At 43.4% G+C, this 17,910-nt stretch overlaps 1 protein-coding gene across 2 annotated transcripts in view; it reads left to right on the top strand.

The window, feature by feature from the left end:
- Positions 1-17,910, top strand: part of LDLRAD4 (low density lipoprotein receptor class A domain containing 4) — a 234,892-nt gene that overhangs the window by 45,212 nt on the left and 171,770 nt on the right. For both annotated transcript variants that reach the window (XM_039525321.1, XM_039525329.1), the window contains exon 2: positions 5,258-5,398. In XM_039525321.1, coding sequence (XP_039381255.1) covers positions 5,258-5,398 — 141 coding nt within the window. The remainder of the gene's footprint in view (positions 1-5,257; positions 5,399-17,910) is intronic.

Below are 17,910 nucleotides of genomic sequence, written 5' to 3'. Positions count from 1 at the left end.
TGTCACTAGGGAATTAGCGGAGGGAGGGACGGACATCCCTTCCACCCCCGGACCAGCAGCAGGGTCTGAAGGAAGCAGTCTGCGTCTGCCTCCCTCCCTGGTGCTGCCCTGACTGGGCTAAGGGCCCCGCCCTTTGTACTTTCTGTTCCATCCCTCCCCTTCTGGGGGGTGGAGTAAGCTTGGTCTGCCCCCCCCCCCGCCCCCGGCTGAGAGAGTGGCTCTTTACCCTCAGGTTCGGAGGGAAGCTACCCTGGCTCCCTACACTCTGGAACAATAGGACATTATAACTTGTGTGGTGGCAGAAATAGTAAGTGTAGAGCTTAAAGGAGAAAATACCATTAAAAGTTTACAGTGTCTGGGGTCTGTTTGGCTTCAGGGCAATGAAATTTTCATTATCTACATTAGGAATTGTGGGGCATCCATAGTATTCACAAACACTGCTCAAGGATAGATCGACACAGTTTGAGAGAGAAGCCAAGTGATCTCGAGGGCACCCACTCTAGGCTCCTGGCTCCTCAGCTGTCACCTCTCTTGGGCAGAGATCTTTGTCTCTCTCCCTCCTGACTGGGTTTTTTTCAGGCTGCACAGTTCCCCAGCAAGCCAGACAGCCTAAATGGCCAGTGTCTGCACTTTTGTTTTTTCTCCTGAGGTATGAACAGCATAAATGGCTGCAGTTATAAATTATCACACAGCCATTTCTAAGCAAGCACATTTATTCTTAACGTGAAAGCCTTACAGGGAAAATATATTAAAAACAATCAAAGACTGAGTATGCATGCTAATAAGCTTACCAGAGATCACTGCCAACTCCAACAAGGGCTCTGGCAGGTGTTCAGTCCTTCAAACCCCACTAAAGGTTTTTCTGTGGTTACAAGCTCATAACAGCTTTTTCTCAGAACAAGCCCACAATGCATAGGTTAGCCTTTCCTTTATACAGCTTGGGTCTTTGATCTTGAGAGACAGTGAACAGACAATGCGTCAGACATTGATTCTCTCCTCAGGGCGTAGCTTCAAAAGGTTGGGTCCGGCGGTGGGAATTTGCATTTTCCTCCCTCCAGGTGTTTCCTAGGAAACCCACATAACTTTGTCCCAGAATTTCCTTCTTGTTTGGCACATTGTTTAAAATAGTCCTTTGAAGCGCATAACACTTCCCAGGGTTTAACTTGGCCACATCTCCCCTTAGAGAAATTACGTACAGTCCCACAATAGAACATAAACTTTGCATTTGTAATCCAATGGACTCCACAGCTATTTAAATATAATTGAATAAGATCTACCAAAGGTACTGCAGGAACTTGCCAACCTCTCTTAGAAGCCTATTCCAGAGCGTAGCTATCTTTCAGTCTTCTTTTCTCAAGATTAACACACTCAGCATTGGGCGGCAGATATAATAGGCCAGGGAAGGCTCTGCCTCCCTGGTTGCAGGTTTGGTGGGGGAATTTTTTGCTTTTTATTATGCTATTCAGTTTCCTGGGTTCATTAGTAATCTCCCAGGACTTCTGGGACGCTGAGTAACACATACTGCCTCCTCAGCTGCCCCAGAACCCACATGGGGCATAGCAAAAGCTCAGGTTCGTCTTCCGGAAGAGAGAAGAAGAGAAGAGCTTTTGAATTTTCGCAGGGCAGCTTGGGATCTGCGGAGAGGAGGTGTGGCTGCGGGAACTCCGGCCAGCCCAGGGCTCCTCTGAGCAGGTTGGGGGCTTGTGGCTCTGGCTGGCCCGGGGCTCCTCTGGCTGCATGGGGGAGGGTGGGCAGGGAGTCTCAGGGCTCCAACTGCAGATGGGGGAGGGGGTCTCGAGGTGCAAGGGGTCTTGGGGCTCTGGGCATGGAGAGAGTCCAAGGGGTCTCAGGCTGTGCGGGGGAAGGAGGTCTCAGGGCTCTGGCTGTGTTGTGTGTATGCAGGGGGTATCTGGGTTCTGGCCGCGGAAGGGGGAGGGGATCTTAGGCTATGAGAGGGGCAAGGGTCTCAGGGCTTGAGCCGTGGGGGAGGGGGGGCGGGCAGAGGGTCTCGGGGCTCCAGCCACGGGGGAAGGGCCAGGTGGAAGTAGCAGAGCCAGAGACTAGCCTTCCTGAAGTGGGGCTCCACCTGCTGCCCATGACACACATTTTTTTAAACTTTTTCTCATAGGTTAGGTTTTCTAAACCTTGTGTCATTTTGTTGCCATCCCTTGGATTCTCTCCAGTTTATCCACATCTTTCCTGAAGGGTGGCATCCAGAATTGGACACAGCACTCCAGCTGAGGCCTCACTGGTGCCAAGCAGAGTGGGACAATTACCTCCTGTCTTACATATCACACTCCTGTCAATATATCCCAGAATGATATTAGCCTTTTTCGTACCTGCATCACATGGTTTACTCATATTCGGTTTGTGATCGAAAACAGTCTACCTAGTCTGTTGTTCCTCATTTTGCAGTGGTGCATGCGATTTTTCCTTTCTATATGTAGTGCTGTGCACTTGTCTTTATTGAATTTCATTTTGTTGATTTCAGACCAACTCTCTAATTTGTAAAGGTCATTTTGAATTCTAATCTTGTGTTGTCCATCCCCGCCAGCTTGGTGTCATCGGCAAATTTTATAAATCTACTTTCCACTCCATTATCCAAGTCATTAATGAAAATATTGAATAGTACTGGATCAAGGACTGACTGACTGTGGGACCCCACTACATATGCCCTCCCAGTTGGACAGTGAACTATTGATAACTGATCAGAGTACAATTTTTCAACTGGTTGTGCACCCACTTTATAGTAATTTCATTGACACCACAGTTCCCTAGTTTGCTTCTAAGAATGTCATCTGGGACTTTGTCAAAACTCTTACTAAAATCAAGATATATCACATCTACTGCTTCTCCCCCATCCACTAGGCCAATAAACTGTCAAAGAAGGAAATAAGGTTGGTTTGGCATGATTTGTTCTTGACAAATCTATGCTGGCTATTCCTTAGAACCCTATTGTCTTCTTGCTGCATACAACTGGCTTATTTCATCATTTTGTTCCCGGATCTTTCCAGGAATTATAGTTAGGCTGACTGGTCTATAATTTCCTGGGTCCTCTTTGTTTCCCTTTTTAAACATAGATACTATGTTTTCCCTTCTCCAGTCTTCTGGGACATCACCTATCCTCCAGGAGTACTCACAGATAGTTGCTAACAGTTCCAAGATTGCTTCAGCTAGCTTCTTAAGTATCCTAGGGTGAATTTCATCAGGTGCTGCTGACTTGAATGTATCTAAGTATTCTTTAATCTGGTCTTTCCCTGTTTTGGCTTGCATTTCTCCCGCTTTGCTGTCAATATTAATTATCTGGTCACAATTAACCTTTTAATGAAGACTGAAGCAAAAGGCAGTGAAGACATAGCCAGAGTAAGGATGGATACTGAATGCCCCTAAAGGTGATCCTCTACGTCAGGGGTAGGCAACCTATGGCACGTGTGCCGATTTTCAGTGGCACTCACACTGCCCGGGTCCTGGCCACCAGTCCGGGGGGCTCTGCATTTTAATTTAATTTTAAATGAAGCTTCTTAAACATTGTAAAAAAGTTATTTACTTTACATAAAACAATAGTTTAGTTATATATTATAAACTTATAGAAAGAGACCGTCTAAAAATGTTAAAATGTATTACTGGCACGCGAAACCTTAAATTAGAGTGAATAAATGAAGACTCGGCACACCACTTCTGAAAGGTTACCGACCCCTGCTCTACATCATGCATGTTGGCTGGATGATGTGGGGAGAAGCTTATAGTCATTGCTTGTGCTGGCACTGCTCCTTCTGTATGTTCTTTGAGTAGATGAAGGATTTCAGTCTCCAGAGCTGTTAGCCTGGCACCTTTCACAACGAAGAGATTATGCCCTGGCATTCACTTGCGCTCTCGTACTAGTAAGGAGAAAAGCAGAGGGATAAAAAGGAACTTGAGGAAGTTTTGTCCCTAAGCTTTACAGAATTTGAAGCATAGATCTTCCATTGTTAGAAGAACCTGCCTTGGTGAAAAAGTAAAGAGTAGGCAGACTCCTGGGTAAGCCCCATTGATTAGTGAGAAATTCTTTATCTTCCTTTGGCACACTGCCATACTTGAGATTAGCAGAGGCATTTGAGTAGGAGCTGCCTCAGTATAAATGAGAGGGGGCTGCTGGCAGGATGTTCTTTGTCAGAGGTCCTTGATTTTGGAACTCACTCCCCCTGCATGGTCTGCAGAGCTGATATGTGGTAACTTTCCGGACATACTGCAAACACCGTCTTTCCCACTTTGTTAGTGCTATATTTGTGGGTGGTAGGAAGAGTTTGTAGGAGAAAGTCTTTGAGGAGGATGGAATATATAGAGATCCTTCATGTAGACTCTTGACTGAATTGTGTCCCTAGAAGTGTGTCTACGTCTGCTCAATGGGAATTGCAGGTACCTTCATGAGAGTAGAATTTAGCCCTAGCTGATCTAATCTTAATTTGATGAACGGGGTTTTAGTGGCACAACCCTCAATAGCATTACTAGAAGCTATGTATATATAGATATAGATAGATAGGTTTTGATGTCATTATCTATTTATCTATTAACATTAAGGTTACAAAGAACAAAGGTTACAAAGTCAAGCACTGAAAAATTGGGATAAACCAAAATTAAGACTGCCTTCTTGAGTGTATGCACTGTGACACAGTCTTTAAATACATGATCACATATTAATTTTTCCTCAGAATTCCTGCATCATTCAGGGGAAATCATCTATTTCTTTGTAGTAAAACGGGATTTAGAAATCTAGAACCCCTTGCTCTACACCTTCACACTAACTTGAAGAAGATTTGGAAACTTACTAATAATGATACGTAACAGTTCAAAACAGTAGGGGCATCTGGGAGTTCAATGTGCAGACAGCGAGTTCATGATCATAACTAGCTAGGAGACTGGCAGTTGGGAAGGAGAGTAAAGGAATAACTTTACAGGGCTGAACGTCGAGATTCGTGGAGATTATCGACTACGCTACCTCTTTAAAAGTTGATACCATTTTACATCACGCACGTCTGAAACCTAGTGGTCTAAAATTTATCTTGTACAATTGATCATTATTCACTAGTTACAGTTATTAAGCCAGCACTATATTGTGTGATTCAGCAAGAGAATGAGAATGGCGCATCCACTATTATAGCCCCTGCCTGAAACTAAATTCATTTTCAGTAATTGTAATAGCTGTCATTATAGCAGTATTGTACAATGAAAGAGAAAAGTAAGCACTGATTACATGACAGTTTTTGTTGTGCTTTTTCAGAGTGCAAATTCACCTGCACCAGTGGTAAATGCTTGTATCTTGGTTCGCTGATTTGTAACCAACAGAACGACTGTGGGGATAACAGTGATGAGGAGAACTGTCTACTTGTAACAGAGCATCCACCTCCAGGCATCTTCAGCTGTAAGTACTTAACTTACCTTTTGTGTGTGTCTGTTGTGCACACTGTCACTTCAGAATTTACTTTTATGGTTGATGGTTTGGTTTACAGTATGTTTTGGGAAGGTGCTGGGTGAAACAGGAATTAAAGGTTGTTTTTCTTCACCAAGAGTAATTTGTAATTTGCTTTCTCTAAGCAATAGCTTCCTTCAGTCAGGAAGTTTCTAACTCTGGAAAGTGATAGCATCTCTTTTTCAGTACTGCAGCTATTCACATGACAATGAGTTCTTATGGGACATACAAGGTTATTGCCAGTTGTTGAGAAAATTTGTTTCAAAAATATACAATCTGCATTCATTTATTTTACCACATTCCTAGAAAAATAAAATGGTATGTCAATTTCCAGAGTTTAATTTGGCTGCATGTAGAAATTGTGTTTTATGCAATAGTTGTCCCCGTTAAACGAGTTTATTTTTATTCTAAAAACAGTGCCTGCTTTCTGACAAGAGTGAGTCTATGTGCGTGTTTGTGTGTCCGTGTAAAATATTTTAATTTCCTATTCTTTGAAATATAATAATCTCTTTGCACAGAATGATTGAAGTTCATTGGCCTCTGTGTATATTTCACATTGACCGGTGCACACTAAGATGTGTTCTTATGTCTTAATGCTTTTTCATATTTTGGCATTGAAAATTGTTTGGCTGTAAATCTGTTGTGCATACAGAGCCATACCATTTTCAACACCCATTACAGAAAGCTTGCTATACCCCAGTGGAATGGGTCAGCTAGCACTTTTTCTTAATAGTTTGGTCCTGTTATACGGTACTGGTTAATCCATTTCAACTCAGGTTGAGAGGATGGATTAGGGACGGCCATTTTCAATCATTTTATTAAACACGCAACTTTTTCTACATGCCAAACTCTAATTACTGTGTGCAGACTGCAGTGGCAGGTGCAAATCAGATGGTTATATGTGCTACTTGGTATGATTGTGCAAATCCAAGTGTTGGAGTGTTTAAAATTACATGTCATAACTTGCACAAGTATTAGGTTTTCGACCAGAACGCCTGGTTGAAAAGGTACCCTGGCGGGCGGCTCCCGTCGGCACCGGTGACTATGCCGTTAAAAGTCCAGTTGGTGGTGCTGCAGGGCTAAGGCAGGCTAGTCCCTACCTGTCTTGGCGTCGCGCTGCGCCCCAGAAGGTCCGGCTCCTAGCTGGGGGCACCACAGGGCTCTGCATATTGCCCCCACCCCAAGTACCAGCTCCGCACTCCTATTGGCCAGGAACTGTGGCCCAAATGGTTGGGTCATGGTATGCAAGACACGACTACTCTTTCTGTGCTATACTGCAGTTGTAATCATCCGTGCTATATATGGCATGGAGGAGCTGGCAGGCTCCATGACTCCGGAATTTGCTGCCTCCTTGGTCTCTCAGATCCAGGATCTATTAACTTTCTGGTCATACCTTAAGGCCTGCTTCTTTTCCCAGGCATTTGGGGGAAGGTGGTTTGTAAGAGGGAGCATTTCATTCATTGCTAGGGGTGTTGTGAAGGGGGTTAACTGTTTATTTACCTGTAGTAGAATGGACGGTGCATTATTTGTTATGCTGGATATTATGAGATCGTCAATTTTAATTGTTGTAAGTACTCCTGGAGCCCAGGATGGGAGCTTGTTAATAGAGGAACATCTGTTTTAAATCAAAAGAATAAATAAAAAGATTTATGGGGAAATAATAGTCTCAATGGTGAACCAAGGAGAAAAAGATAAAAGCCAACAGTCAAAATAGTAGTTATAAACAACGCTCAAACTAATTGGGATTGGTGGTATTTGTCACCTACTGGCCATTAAATATGCTCTTATATGATACAAATTAGTACCAGTAGTGTTATGTAACAGAAGATTATTCTGAATAAGGCAATAGATCTAGTAGTCTGTTAGCTTTCCAGCTTAGGAAACTAGCTTCTAAAATAGTTGTTAAAGTGAAGTCCACAGGCTCTAAAGAGATGACATTTTGAATTAAGGGAGATTTTGCATGTTTTTGCACAGTGTTTTTAATAGGAACCCCTATCAGATGTTGTGTGGGCTTGAAATGACCCAACAGCTAATATTTCTAGAGGCCCCCATATCAGTGACTAAATCGTAATAAAAGTAACACCAGTGCTCACCAGAGGTGTTTTCAAACAGAGATTTATACCATTAGTATCACTATGTCACCTGTATTGTAGGATCTTTTGGTTGATATGCACCACCTTCCATATAATACACAGGAAATATCACTGAAACAATATGTAAATATGTTGGAAATCTCTGTCTTGGTCTAAATTCCAATAGGATTGACCACCTCTTTTTCTCTTGGAGTCATTTTATCTTTAGGTGATGTCACCTGGCACTAAAAAGTGCTAATGACTTCCCACTGCTATAGTATATTTAAAAGTGACCATTCTCTTTTTGTTTTGACTTTTTCTCTACAAACTGTGTTTATTTGACTTCACAATAATGCAAAATTAACACTGCTATGAATGTTCTGCTTGAATTTGTTTAAACACTCAGTACCTCGATAACAGTAATCCATGTTAGGATGTGCATTCCTTGGCTACTGATGACATGTATGTCAATAGTCAAGCATTGAACACACTGTTTTTGCTTATTGCTTGATCTAGTTATGTGAAATTGATAGAATGATTTGTGGAGTACGTGATGCCTGGACTCAGTGATGGCAGAAAAGATTGTGCTTGAACATTTGTAATAGGATAAATCTGCTACCACAAACTGATGCTATTGTGAGCTCTACTATAGATTTGGCCTTTCCAGATACTGTTACTGACCTTTTTTTGTGGTCACCCACAACACTGAGAATAAACGAGTGCAAAATGGCAAAGATGGTGCTTTTCAGAAGGAGCATCCAAGGAAAATTAAACATGCCAGTACTAACCAGGACATTCCCTGCAACATATAGGGAGCCCAGCAAACAGTTACCTACTTAACTTCGCATGAGTCATCCCACTTCAATGGGACAACTCACATATGAAAAGTTAAGCAAATATGTAAGTGTTTGCAGGATTGTGGCCTGATCAGTTTTCCTCTGCTGATTTACAGGAAGAGTCTTTCTCCCTCTTGAGGGATTTGCCCCTGTACAGCAGTGAGAGATTATAGGCCAATTAGGTCATATGTATACTAGAAAAAAATGTGTGTTTGCTAACACGAGTTAAAATCCTAGTGCAGACAAGAAAAGTTGTAATGTTAATGCACGTTAGTTGGTGCAGGTAAATTCTAACCAGCAGATGTATTAAACCTACACCTTGCCTTGTCTACACTAGGATTTTAACATATGTTAGTGAATGTGTGTTAAAATCCACTTTTCTCCTAGTTAAAACAAGGCTTTAGTGTGGTGAATGACTCTGTCCAACTAGCCTCCTAGAAAGCAGTCTCTGTCAACTTGAGGCAGCACAATTTATCATTTTGTATTATTACTAACAGTAGTAGTACTTATTTATTACTCTGGTAATCGAGCACTTATCACATAGCAGCTATGTGCCTATTTAGAGGTCTAGCATACAGTAATTACAGAAAACTGTGATAGAAAAAAATTAAACAAAAGCTCAACTAAACTTGCATTGGATAAGAATGCAAATACAGAGTTTTCACCATTGCAGTCTTGGGCTCAGTAATGACTCGACATGCCTTGCAAAGTTCCTGTACGCTTGCTTGTGTGAGACCTGTAAAATTAGGACTGTCTGAGGAATTCAACAACGTGCCTGTTTCTACCAGGGCACAGTTCATTTGTCCTAGTTTTTTCCACTGTTTGTGCAGCAAGTGATCCCCCTACCTTAGCCTGCCCAGGCTTCTAGGAAGCAATTAGATTTTGAAAGTGGCAGAAGGAATGGAAAGTTTAAGGCTGCTGTCTCTTTGCAGCACACAGTACTGCAGCCACATGTAACGGAGAAGCATTGCATCTTCTAGAGATGCTGGAAATCTAATTCTTAGTTTATCTGGTTGACTGTATAGCCTTTTTTTCAGTGAAACTGGTTGTGTGAAGTGTTCTGTGTGTGCACATGGGCATGCTATTTAAACAAAATACTGACGTGTGTGAAAATGAGATTAACTATAAAATGAGGCAGAATGCATCTCTCACGTCACGTGAAATTTATGTACACATCAGGTGGTAAACTATCAGCTTTAATGAGTTTGACACTTCACTACAGTTTGGGGTAGTAATGTCAGGGTTTACTGTGGAATCTTTATTTTCCTTGGTGAGGTAAATAAATATTACTTCCCCACACCTTTTGTGACAGCTGTGTACCTTGTAAAAATCTATAGGGGGTTTGAAGAATGATTCTGCTTTAGAAACAAGAAACTCAAACAAAGGAAAATGTTTTGTTCAATAAAAAAATAGAGGTTCAAAAAAGCCTTTTGAAAGACTCTCTTACTGTTTCACTGAAATTGTGCAGATAAAAACAACCTCTCACATTTACATTTTGATTGTGTTTCTGCTTTCATGTGTGCCGGGCTGTCCCACTTCAGGTGAAATTTATCCATTTCTTTAAATATTTAGCAGTCTAGTGTAGATGTTAATGAAAGTCTGGCACTGCTATTTTGAGAATTGCAACAATGATAGTAATTTTCAGTGTCAGATTACTGCTTTGCAGAGGGAAAGGGAGATGGGAGGAGGAGAGAGAAAAAAGATTGTTTCACTTCTAATAGAGTTTGCCATCAGCCTGGCTGTGCCAGACAGATGGATCATGAATACTGTCTAGACTCTCTCTGCCTGAGTGGAGCTGTGGTCTCTAAGGACAATCAATGAGACGCCAGCTTAAGTAACTGGGGAAAGTCAGGACGAGCTCTCCTCTAATCAGATAGCAATCAATGCAGATTCTGCTTCACCAGGCTAGACACAAGGCCCTCTGTTACTGATAACAGGTCAATACCGATTTCAGCTGAAACTTGTCTATTATTAGGCTTTAGAGGGAGAGAGAAAGAGGCATAGTATTTTAACGCTATTGATTTCAACTGTATAAGTCCAGAGAATGCAGAATGATTTAATTCAGGAGTGTGGTACTTGGGAGGAATGGTGGAGAGGGGGAAGTGGTCATATGGCTATAAAACACACACATCAACCTGTTTAGTTAGGGCCTGTATTTATTGATTGGTTTCATCATCATCATCATTCATGCCCGTCACCCCAACCGGGGTATGGGCCGCCAACAACAGATCTCCATAGTCTTCTACACTGTATATACTTGGAAATGCCCCTGCTGCTCACTTTCCCTCAGTTTGGTCCGCTTGGTCAGGAAGCATTTTTTTTTCTGGCCTTTTTTCCCTCCTTCCTCCATTCAGATGATGTGATATAAGGTATCCAGCCCGCTCTGCCCTCGCTCTGGGGATGGTGTGCTAACCAGGGAAAGCCTCTGGGAGATGTTATTGAGCTTAATGCTCTTGGGTACTGTACATTTTCATTGCTTTGCTACTAAGTACCAGTCATTTCTTGCTCATTAAATAAACCTGTGTGAAATAGACCTAGAAGTGTATGCTGCTTAACCAGCAGAGTTATAACAATGGTTGGATTTAATAAATTTGGTATCTTATTGGCAATGGCAAGATGAATCTCTGGTGCATACGTTGCAGAATTACCCACGGTGGTCTCAGTTCTGGTTCTCTGTATAAAACCAAATACTCCATTTAATCTGTTGGTTTTTGTTTACTTTTAGAAAATCCATTTTGTTTCAATTCTTTAACCCGTCTTGTACCTTGAAATGCTAGAAGCTGTAAGCAAAGTGTTTGTTTTTTAAATTGTTTATTCTCTGCAGATTTTGAAGTCCATCAAGAAAAAATTGCTGTTAATATAAATATAAAGTTTGAATGAGCAAAGCATGATCTGAGAGTAGTATTTAAGTTCTGTATTTATTTAATTGTGTTTGGTTGGTTTGTTTTCAAAATATCAAGTGCTGTTTGCCTTTGTGTGGAGACATGGGGTGGAATCCTGGTCCAGTGTAGTCAATGGCAAAACCCCTTTGACTTCAGTGGGACAAGAGTGCACCCACAGTTCTCTGGAACACTGAGGTATTAAAAAGTGTGGTAAACATCCAGGCAGATTTTTAAAATAAGAGGCAATGTCCGGGATTTTTCAGATTTCTGCGGAGCAGGTGTTGCAGCTCAGAAAGAGCTGTTTCTGTGACCCGATTGTTCCCTCCCATGTAGCTGCCATCCTGCCCACCCAGGCACCAGCTCCCAGCCCTGGGGAGAGGGAGAGGCCCACAGGAAGGCGCTGACTGATGGGCTGGCATTGAGTCCTGGGCTTGTGCCAGTCACCCTGCCACCATGACAGGGAGCAACACTGTCCCCCACCTCAAGAGTGAGGCTGCAGATACCCCCTCCAGCACTCCCCAGATATCACCTCCAGCACCCCCAGTACCCCTCCCAGTATACACACACCCCTCCAGCACCCCCAAAATGCCCCCTCCTGCACCCTCCCAGTACACAAAACCCTGCCCATCCCCCAAATACCCTCTCCCAGTACACACACCCCTCCAGCATCCCCAAATACCCTTTCCAGCATCCCCAACTGTACCCCGGCTCCTTCTCCCTCCACCCCAGCAGTGTTCTCTTTTGGGGAACCTGAAATATGGTAACCCTAGTATAAGAAAATACATACATTGGAATAGAACGGAGAAACTGTGCTGTAATGTTAACTTCAGCCCACACCACATGTTGGACATTGTTCTTGTAGAGATATGTTTGTAGAAGATTATGATTTAAAGATGCTCCATCATAAGGGACGGTATTATGAATATGGGAATTTGAGATGTGTCCTGGAGGGAGAGGGTTGGGAACACCCCATGTCTGTGTGCAGCAGTTCACCAGAGTTTATTAAAGTTTTATTCCTTTCTCATTCACTGGTTTGTTATTTCATGAAGCCCAAAATCGTTACAGTTCTCATCCCCATACATTTTCAGTTGCAGGGGAATTTGGCCATAGAATTTGGTAGAAGTCGTGTGGCTAAATCTCTGTACAATTTCTTAATACAATTTTCTAAAATCTTTCCAATCTGACTTTTACTTTTTTTTCTCATTCATTCAAATATAATGATAATTGAATAACTCCTAATTATGAGCATTACATCTGTGCTGTGTTTGTACTTGGCTAACACAGGTGTCTAGATGAGCAATCATAAATTGCACGTCATTGGAAATCTCTAGATTGTCTTCTCCCAAGTATGCAGCTAGTATAAACACTGCTTCTATTTTCATAATTGTTAAAGCATTATAGAGATGGTGTTCTGAAGGGGCTTTTAAAAATAATGTGCAATAACAAGCCAAATAACCCTCATGCCCTAAGAGTACTGCAGACTAATATTTGATAATTTTTTATTCTGAGGATGTATGCCTGACCCTGTACCTCCAGAGATTCTTCATATTTTGATCAAATGAACAACTTTAATTTCTCTTAAGCAGAAACATGTCGCCCTAGGAAGCCATCTTCTAACATTTACATTTTAGCCACTGGAACAACTTCCAAGGGTTGTGGTGAATTCTCCATCCCCAGGCAATTTCTAAGTAAAGATTGGATGTTTTTCTAAAGGATGTACTCTAGTTCAAATAGGAACTACATCAGGAAAGTTCTATGGCTGTGTTATGCAGGAGTCAAACTAGATGATCACAGTGGGCCTTTCTGGCCTTTGAATCTATTATTCCAGTGGTCCCCAACCTTTTTGTGGCCAGTAGCACATTCACGTTTTCAGAGGAGTGTGGTGGGCACCAACAATTTTTCAAGGCTTATTTTGTATTTGTACATTAAATAATACAAAAAATATCATATTTAATATTATATAATATATGAATCCATAAGATTAAAAGGGGTAATTTTACATGTAAAAGGTATTAAATAAATTATTCGGCAATTACTCTTTCACTTTACCATGTGAATTTGCTCTTTTTTATCTACCTGTAAGAAAAACTAAGGAGTTTTTACAAAATAAATGTCATAAACAGTTTTCTTCTTATTTATTTTAAAAAAGTAAAACATTGTTGAACTGCTGGTCCAAATATATTTATTATTCTTACTTTCACATAGAATGAAGCCTGCAGCCCTGGAGTTGTCTGTCCCCGTCAGGCGCGGGGCCACGGTTTCTCTCCGGCTTAATCCGCAGCCCCGCACCTGCCAGGGACCGAGAACACCGGCTCATGCTGCAAAACGTCTGTTAGTCTATAAAGTGCCACAGGATTCTTTGCTGCTTTTATAGATCCAGACTAACACGGCTACCCCTCTGATGTCAGAGTAATGTAAAATAGTGATGATTCAGCAATGGTGATATTTTTTCGATAAATGTTAAGCTGTGTTGGATGCCTTATTCAAGATAAGCATCTTCTCCAAACAGTGAAACTGTTCAAGAAACTAGAGAGATGTATACCTGAGGGAATGGATATTCTGGTAGTGCTTGCTTAAATCAGAACCTTTCCTTGTAGAATGTATTCGTGTAATCGATTGTTACAGTACCAATAACTTCATTCTTTCTTTCCTTCACATTCTCCCTCAGACCCCTTTTTCCCTTCCAGTATTGCTGTGTAATAGGTTCGCAGAGGTGAGAGGGAATAATGACGCAGTATGTGAATACAGAGTCTGGCACCTAGTAACACCTTGATAGAAATAGAAAGCTGTGAACACAGTATTAAAATATGCTAACAAGCTGCAGGAACTAATGGGCTGAATTTTTACACTGCAGATGTTCTCCCGGCACTTGTGCTGAATGCAGTAACAAATGTGTGGAACTAGTGATGATATTACTGTGTTCTTGGCAGTGCTGTTCTCTAAAATGATCTCTTGCTTCTTTATGTTTTGCTAAGGTTTAGAATGTTCTCCTCTATGGACTAAAATAAAGAATGTAAGTATATCTATAAAACAAATCTATATGTCTTAGTTTGTGGCAGTTTGCTTTCAGCTGTCTGGAGGTAGTAGGTTATGACAAGGCAGATGAGTCTTGTTTGCATAGAATTATTTTTATTCAGCCATACAGTATTATATGTGTGCATTCAGTATTGTAGAGGTGCTGGTGAGGAGTTTCTAGATCCTGTGTGTGTTTGTTAGGTCTCCTGCAACATTAAGGGTCAATGTTCTTGAAATCTTGCTCATTTGACGAGAAGAACTAAACCATATGGAAACATAAATGAGATACTGTACACACACAGTCTGATTTACAAACAACCTTCTCCTATCTTTCTCTATGCTAAGATTCTGTGTTCTTTTGGAAGGAAATTTTACTTCTGGGTTCATTTGTCCCACTCCAGCACCTCAGTCTGTCCATCCATGTCTCCCTTTCTTTGTCAGTACTCAACAGAAAATAACAATAATCTCTCCCTCTCCTCCCTACTGTCCAATTATTTTAATAGCAAACAGTTTTGACTTGCTTCCAGTAGGTTCTGGCATTCCTGAAGAAATCTGTATTCATGTTGGCAAAAGATTTGCCAGATGCCACTTGGAATCATTACCTTTGTTTGCAGTCTTTTTCTTCTTTCTCCTTAAAGAAGTTTTTGTAAATAACAAAATAGAAGGCCCATATTGCTTTTGTTTGTCAGACTCTGTAGCTTTTGTATTGAACGCCTGTTTGCGCTAAGATACTTACAGTACCGATGGTCGGCCAAATGGCTCTGGATATTAGTGGTAAATGATAGATTCCCTCCAGAAAGTGCATTTACAGTGTACCTACCGTCATAGGCGGCAGGTTTGTATAATTTTTGGTGGGGCCCAAAATGGTGGTGCCCCCCCGCTCCCGCCCTGTAAGCCGATATAAAATGAAGCTACAACGCGTCAGTGCCACAAGATTACAAGGGTCAATTAAAAGTGGAAAGTCAGAAGCAGCACTTGCCTACTTCAATATACAGTATTATATTTTGTTGCACCTGTTGTGATGAAGTGGGAATGTTCTTAATATTTTCTCTGAATACTGTGTGGGTGCCTCAGTTTCCCCTGCAAGATGCCAACTGAAGGTGTTGGGGACAAAGAGATCAGGCGGCCTCCTTGTCCGGAAGAGACACAGAGGCCAGAGGAGGGAGTGTCAGTTTGGAGCTGGCTGGGGAAATGGGGAGAGACCCAGAACTTGGTTCTGGGCTCCCCACCCCCCAAGATGGACCTGACAGAGGGGTTCTGTTTTCTATACCAACAAGCTCTGTTTAAACTGTGTTCCCGTCATCTAATAAACCTTCTGTTTTACTGTCTGGCTGAGAGTCACATCTGATTGCGGAGTTGGGGTGCAGGGCCCTCTGGTTGCCCCAGGACCAGCCTGGGCAGACTCGCTGTGGAAAGTGCATGACATGGAAGGGCATGCTGAATGCTCTGAGGTCAGACCCAGGAAGGTGTAAGCTTCTTGCCCTGGAGACAGTATGCTGCAAGAGAGGAGGCTCCCCCAGAGTCCTGACTGGCTTTGTATGGAGTTGTTCCAAAGCATCACAGCATCCCCTTCCACACCGTGCACTTCCCAGAAGTCCGCACAGGCACTGACACTCCCTCCTCCGGCCTTTGTCTCTTTTCCAGGTATTAGGAGGCCACCAGATCTCTCTGTTCTCCAACACCTTCAGTTGGTACCTTGCAGGGGAAACTGATTTGGGAGAAATGAAGTAAAAGCTGCCCAAACCGAGCTTGAGCACTCCTGAACTGCACCTCCTTGAGCAGGTGCTGGGGGTGGGAGAGGGCTGTGGGCTCCATGGGGGAGCATGGCAGCAACTGTCTGGAGCTGCACGGAGCCAGACACGTTGGTCTGAGTGGCACAGTAAGCGGTTTGGGGGTTGGAGAAGAGGTAGGGGTTTCCGGGGGGCAGTCAAGGGACAAGGAGCAGGGGGGGTTGGATGGGGCAGAGGTTCGAAGGGGCAGTCAGGGGACAGGCAGCAATTGGATAGGCATGGGAGTCCAGGAGGTTTATCAGGGGACAGGTAGGGGTGCGGTCCTGGGGGGAAGTTGGGTGGGGTCTCAGGAGGGGGCAGTTGGGGACAAGGAGAAGGGAGGCTTAGATAGGGGCTGAGGTCCCAAGGGGCAGTTAGGGGCAGGGGTCTCGGGAGGGGGTAATCGGGGAACAAGGACCAGTGGTGCTTAGATAGGGGGTGGAGGTCCTGGGGGGCAGTTGGGGCAGGGGTCTGGGGAGGGGGCAATCAGCGGTGAGGGGCTGGGATTCAAAGGGCTCTGGGCTGCTGGCAGCCGCGGGGATCCCAGAGCCCTTTAAATCCCAGAGGCGGCTGGGAATCAGAGGGCTCTGGGCTGCCCGCTGCGGCAGGGAGCCCAGAGCCCTTTAAATCTCAGCTGTGGCTGGGATTTAAAGGGCTCTGGGCTGCCTGCAACCGCGGGGAGCCCAGAGCCTTTTAAATCCCAGCCGTGGCCAGGAATCAGAGGGCTCTGGGCTGCCCGCTGTGGCGGGGAGCTCAGAGCCTTTTAAATCCCAGCCGCAGCCGGGAATCAGAGGGCTCTGGGCTGCCCGCTGCGGCGGGCAGCCCAGAGCCCTCTGATTCCTGCCACGGCGGGGATTTAAAAGGCTCTGGGCTCCCCGCGGTTGCAGGCAGCCCAGAGCCCTCTGACTCCCGGCTGCGGCTGGGATTTAAAGGGCTCTGGGCTGCCGGCAGCGCAGAGCAGGAGAGAAACCTAGCTCCAAATATTGCTGGAGCAGAGCCCCTGTCTGTGAATATTCCTGGGGCTAAAGCCCCAGGAGCCCATATAAGTTGGCGCCCATGCCTACCGTACAAGGCTTTCCAACCATACTGCCTTATACCAAACCTTTTAAAAGTGTGAGGAAATGAATTCCATTTGTGCCTACTAGAAAAGGAAGGGTAGGGCTGAGATGACATGAAGAATATGGATTGTCTTGTGGACAAGGCATGGGTCTTGGTGTCAAGAAATCTGGGTTCTTTTCCTATCTCTGTCACAGATTTCCTGAATGACCATGGGCAAATCATTTTAATCTCTCTTTGCCTTCATTTCCCTATTTGCCTTCATTTCCCTACATCAGAGAGGTGTTGTCAGAATAAATTAATTAAAGTTCATGAGGCACTTGCAGTGAGATTATGAGAAGCCACAGAAGTGCCTATAAATAAATAACAGGAGAGAGAAATACGCTACAGAGCACAGGACCATGGACATACTTTTAGAGAAGTCCCAGAATCTTAAATTCAGCTGAATATTTACAAGGATAATATGTGTGTGCTGGTGGTTGTGTAGAAGAGTGCACTCATCACAGGATGTTCCTTGTGCCTGGGTTTGGTGAAACAGCTCATTTTTCATCTAGCTCCCACTTCAGACAGCTGCTCCAGCTCTGCAGTGGTCTCTCTTCTCATGATTTGGCTTTCTGGCCAGGTCACTTTAAATTCTCTCCCTTTCCAGGGTATCAATGTCTCACGCGGACAGTCCCTCGTTTGACAATGGTCTGATGTTTTCTGCCCATACAGGGTTCCTCTCCTGTTCCTCTCTTCTGTCAGAGTAATGTGGCTCCAGAGCCAGGGCTCAATTAACCTTTTGTGGGCCTGGCACCAAACATATTTGTGGGCTCCCATGTAGTCATTATGAGC

The sequence above is a fragment of the Mauremys reevesii genome, linkage group 2, assembly GCF_016161935.1.
Source record: "Mauremys reevesii isolate NIE-2019 linkage group 2, ASM1616193v1, whole genome shotgun sequence".
Lineage (NCBI taxonomy): Eukaryota > Metazoa > Chordata > Testudines > Geoemydidae > Mauremys > Mauremys reevesii.
This window is presented reverse-complemented; position numbering and strand designations above follow the sequence as displayed.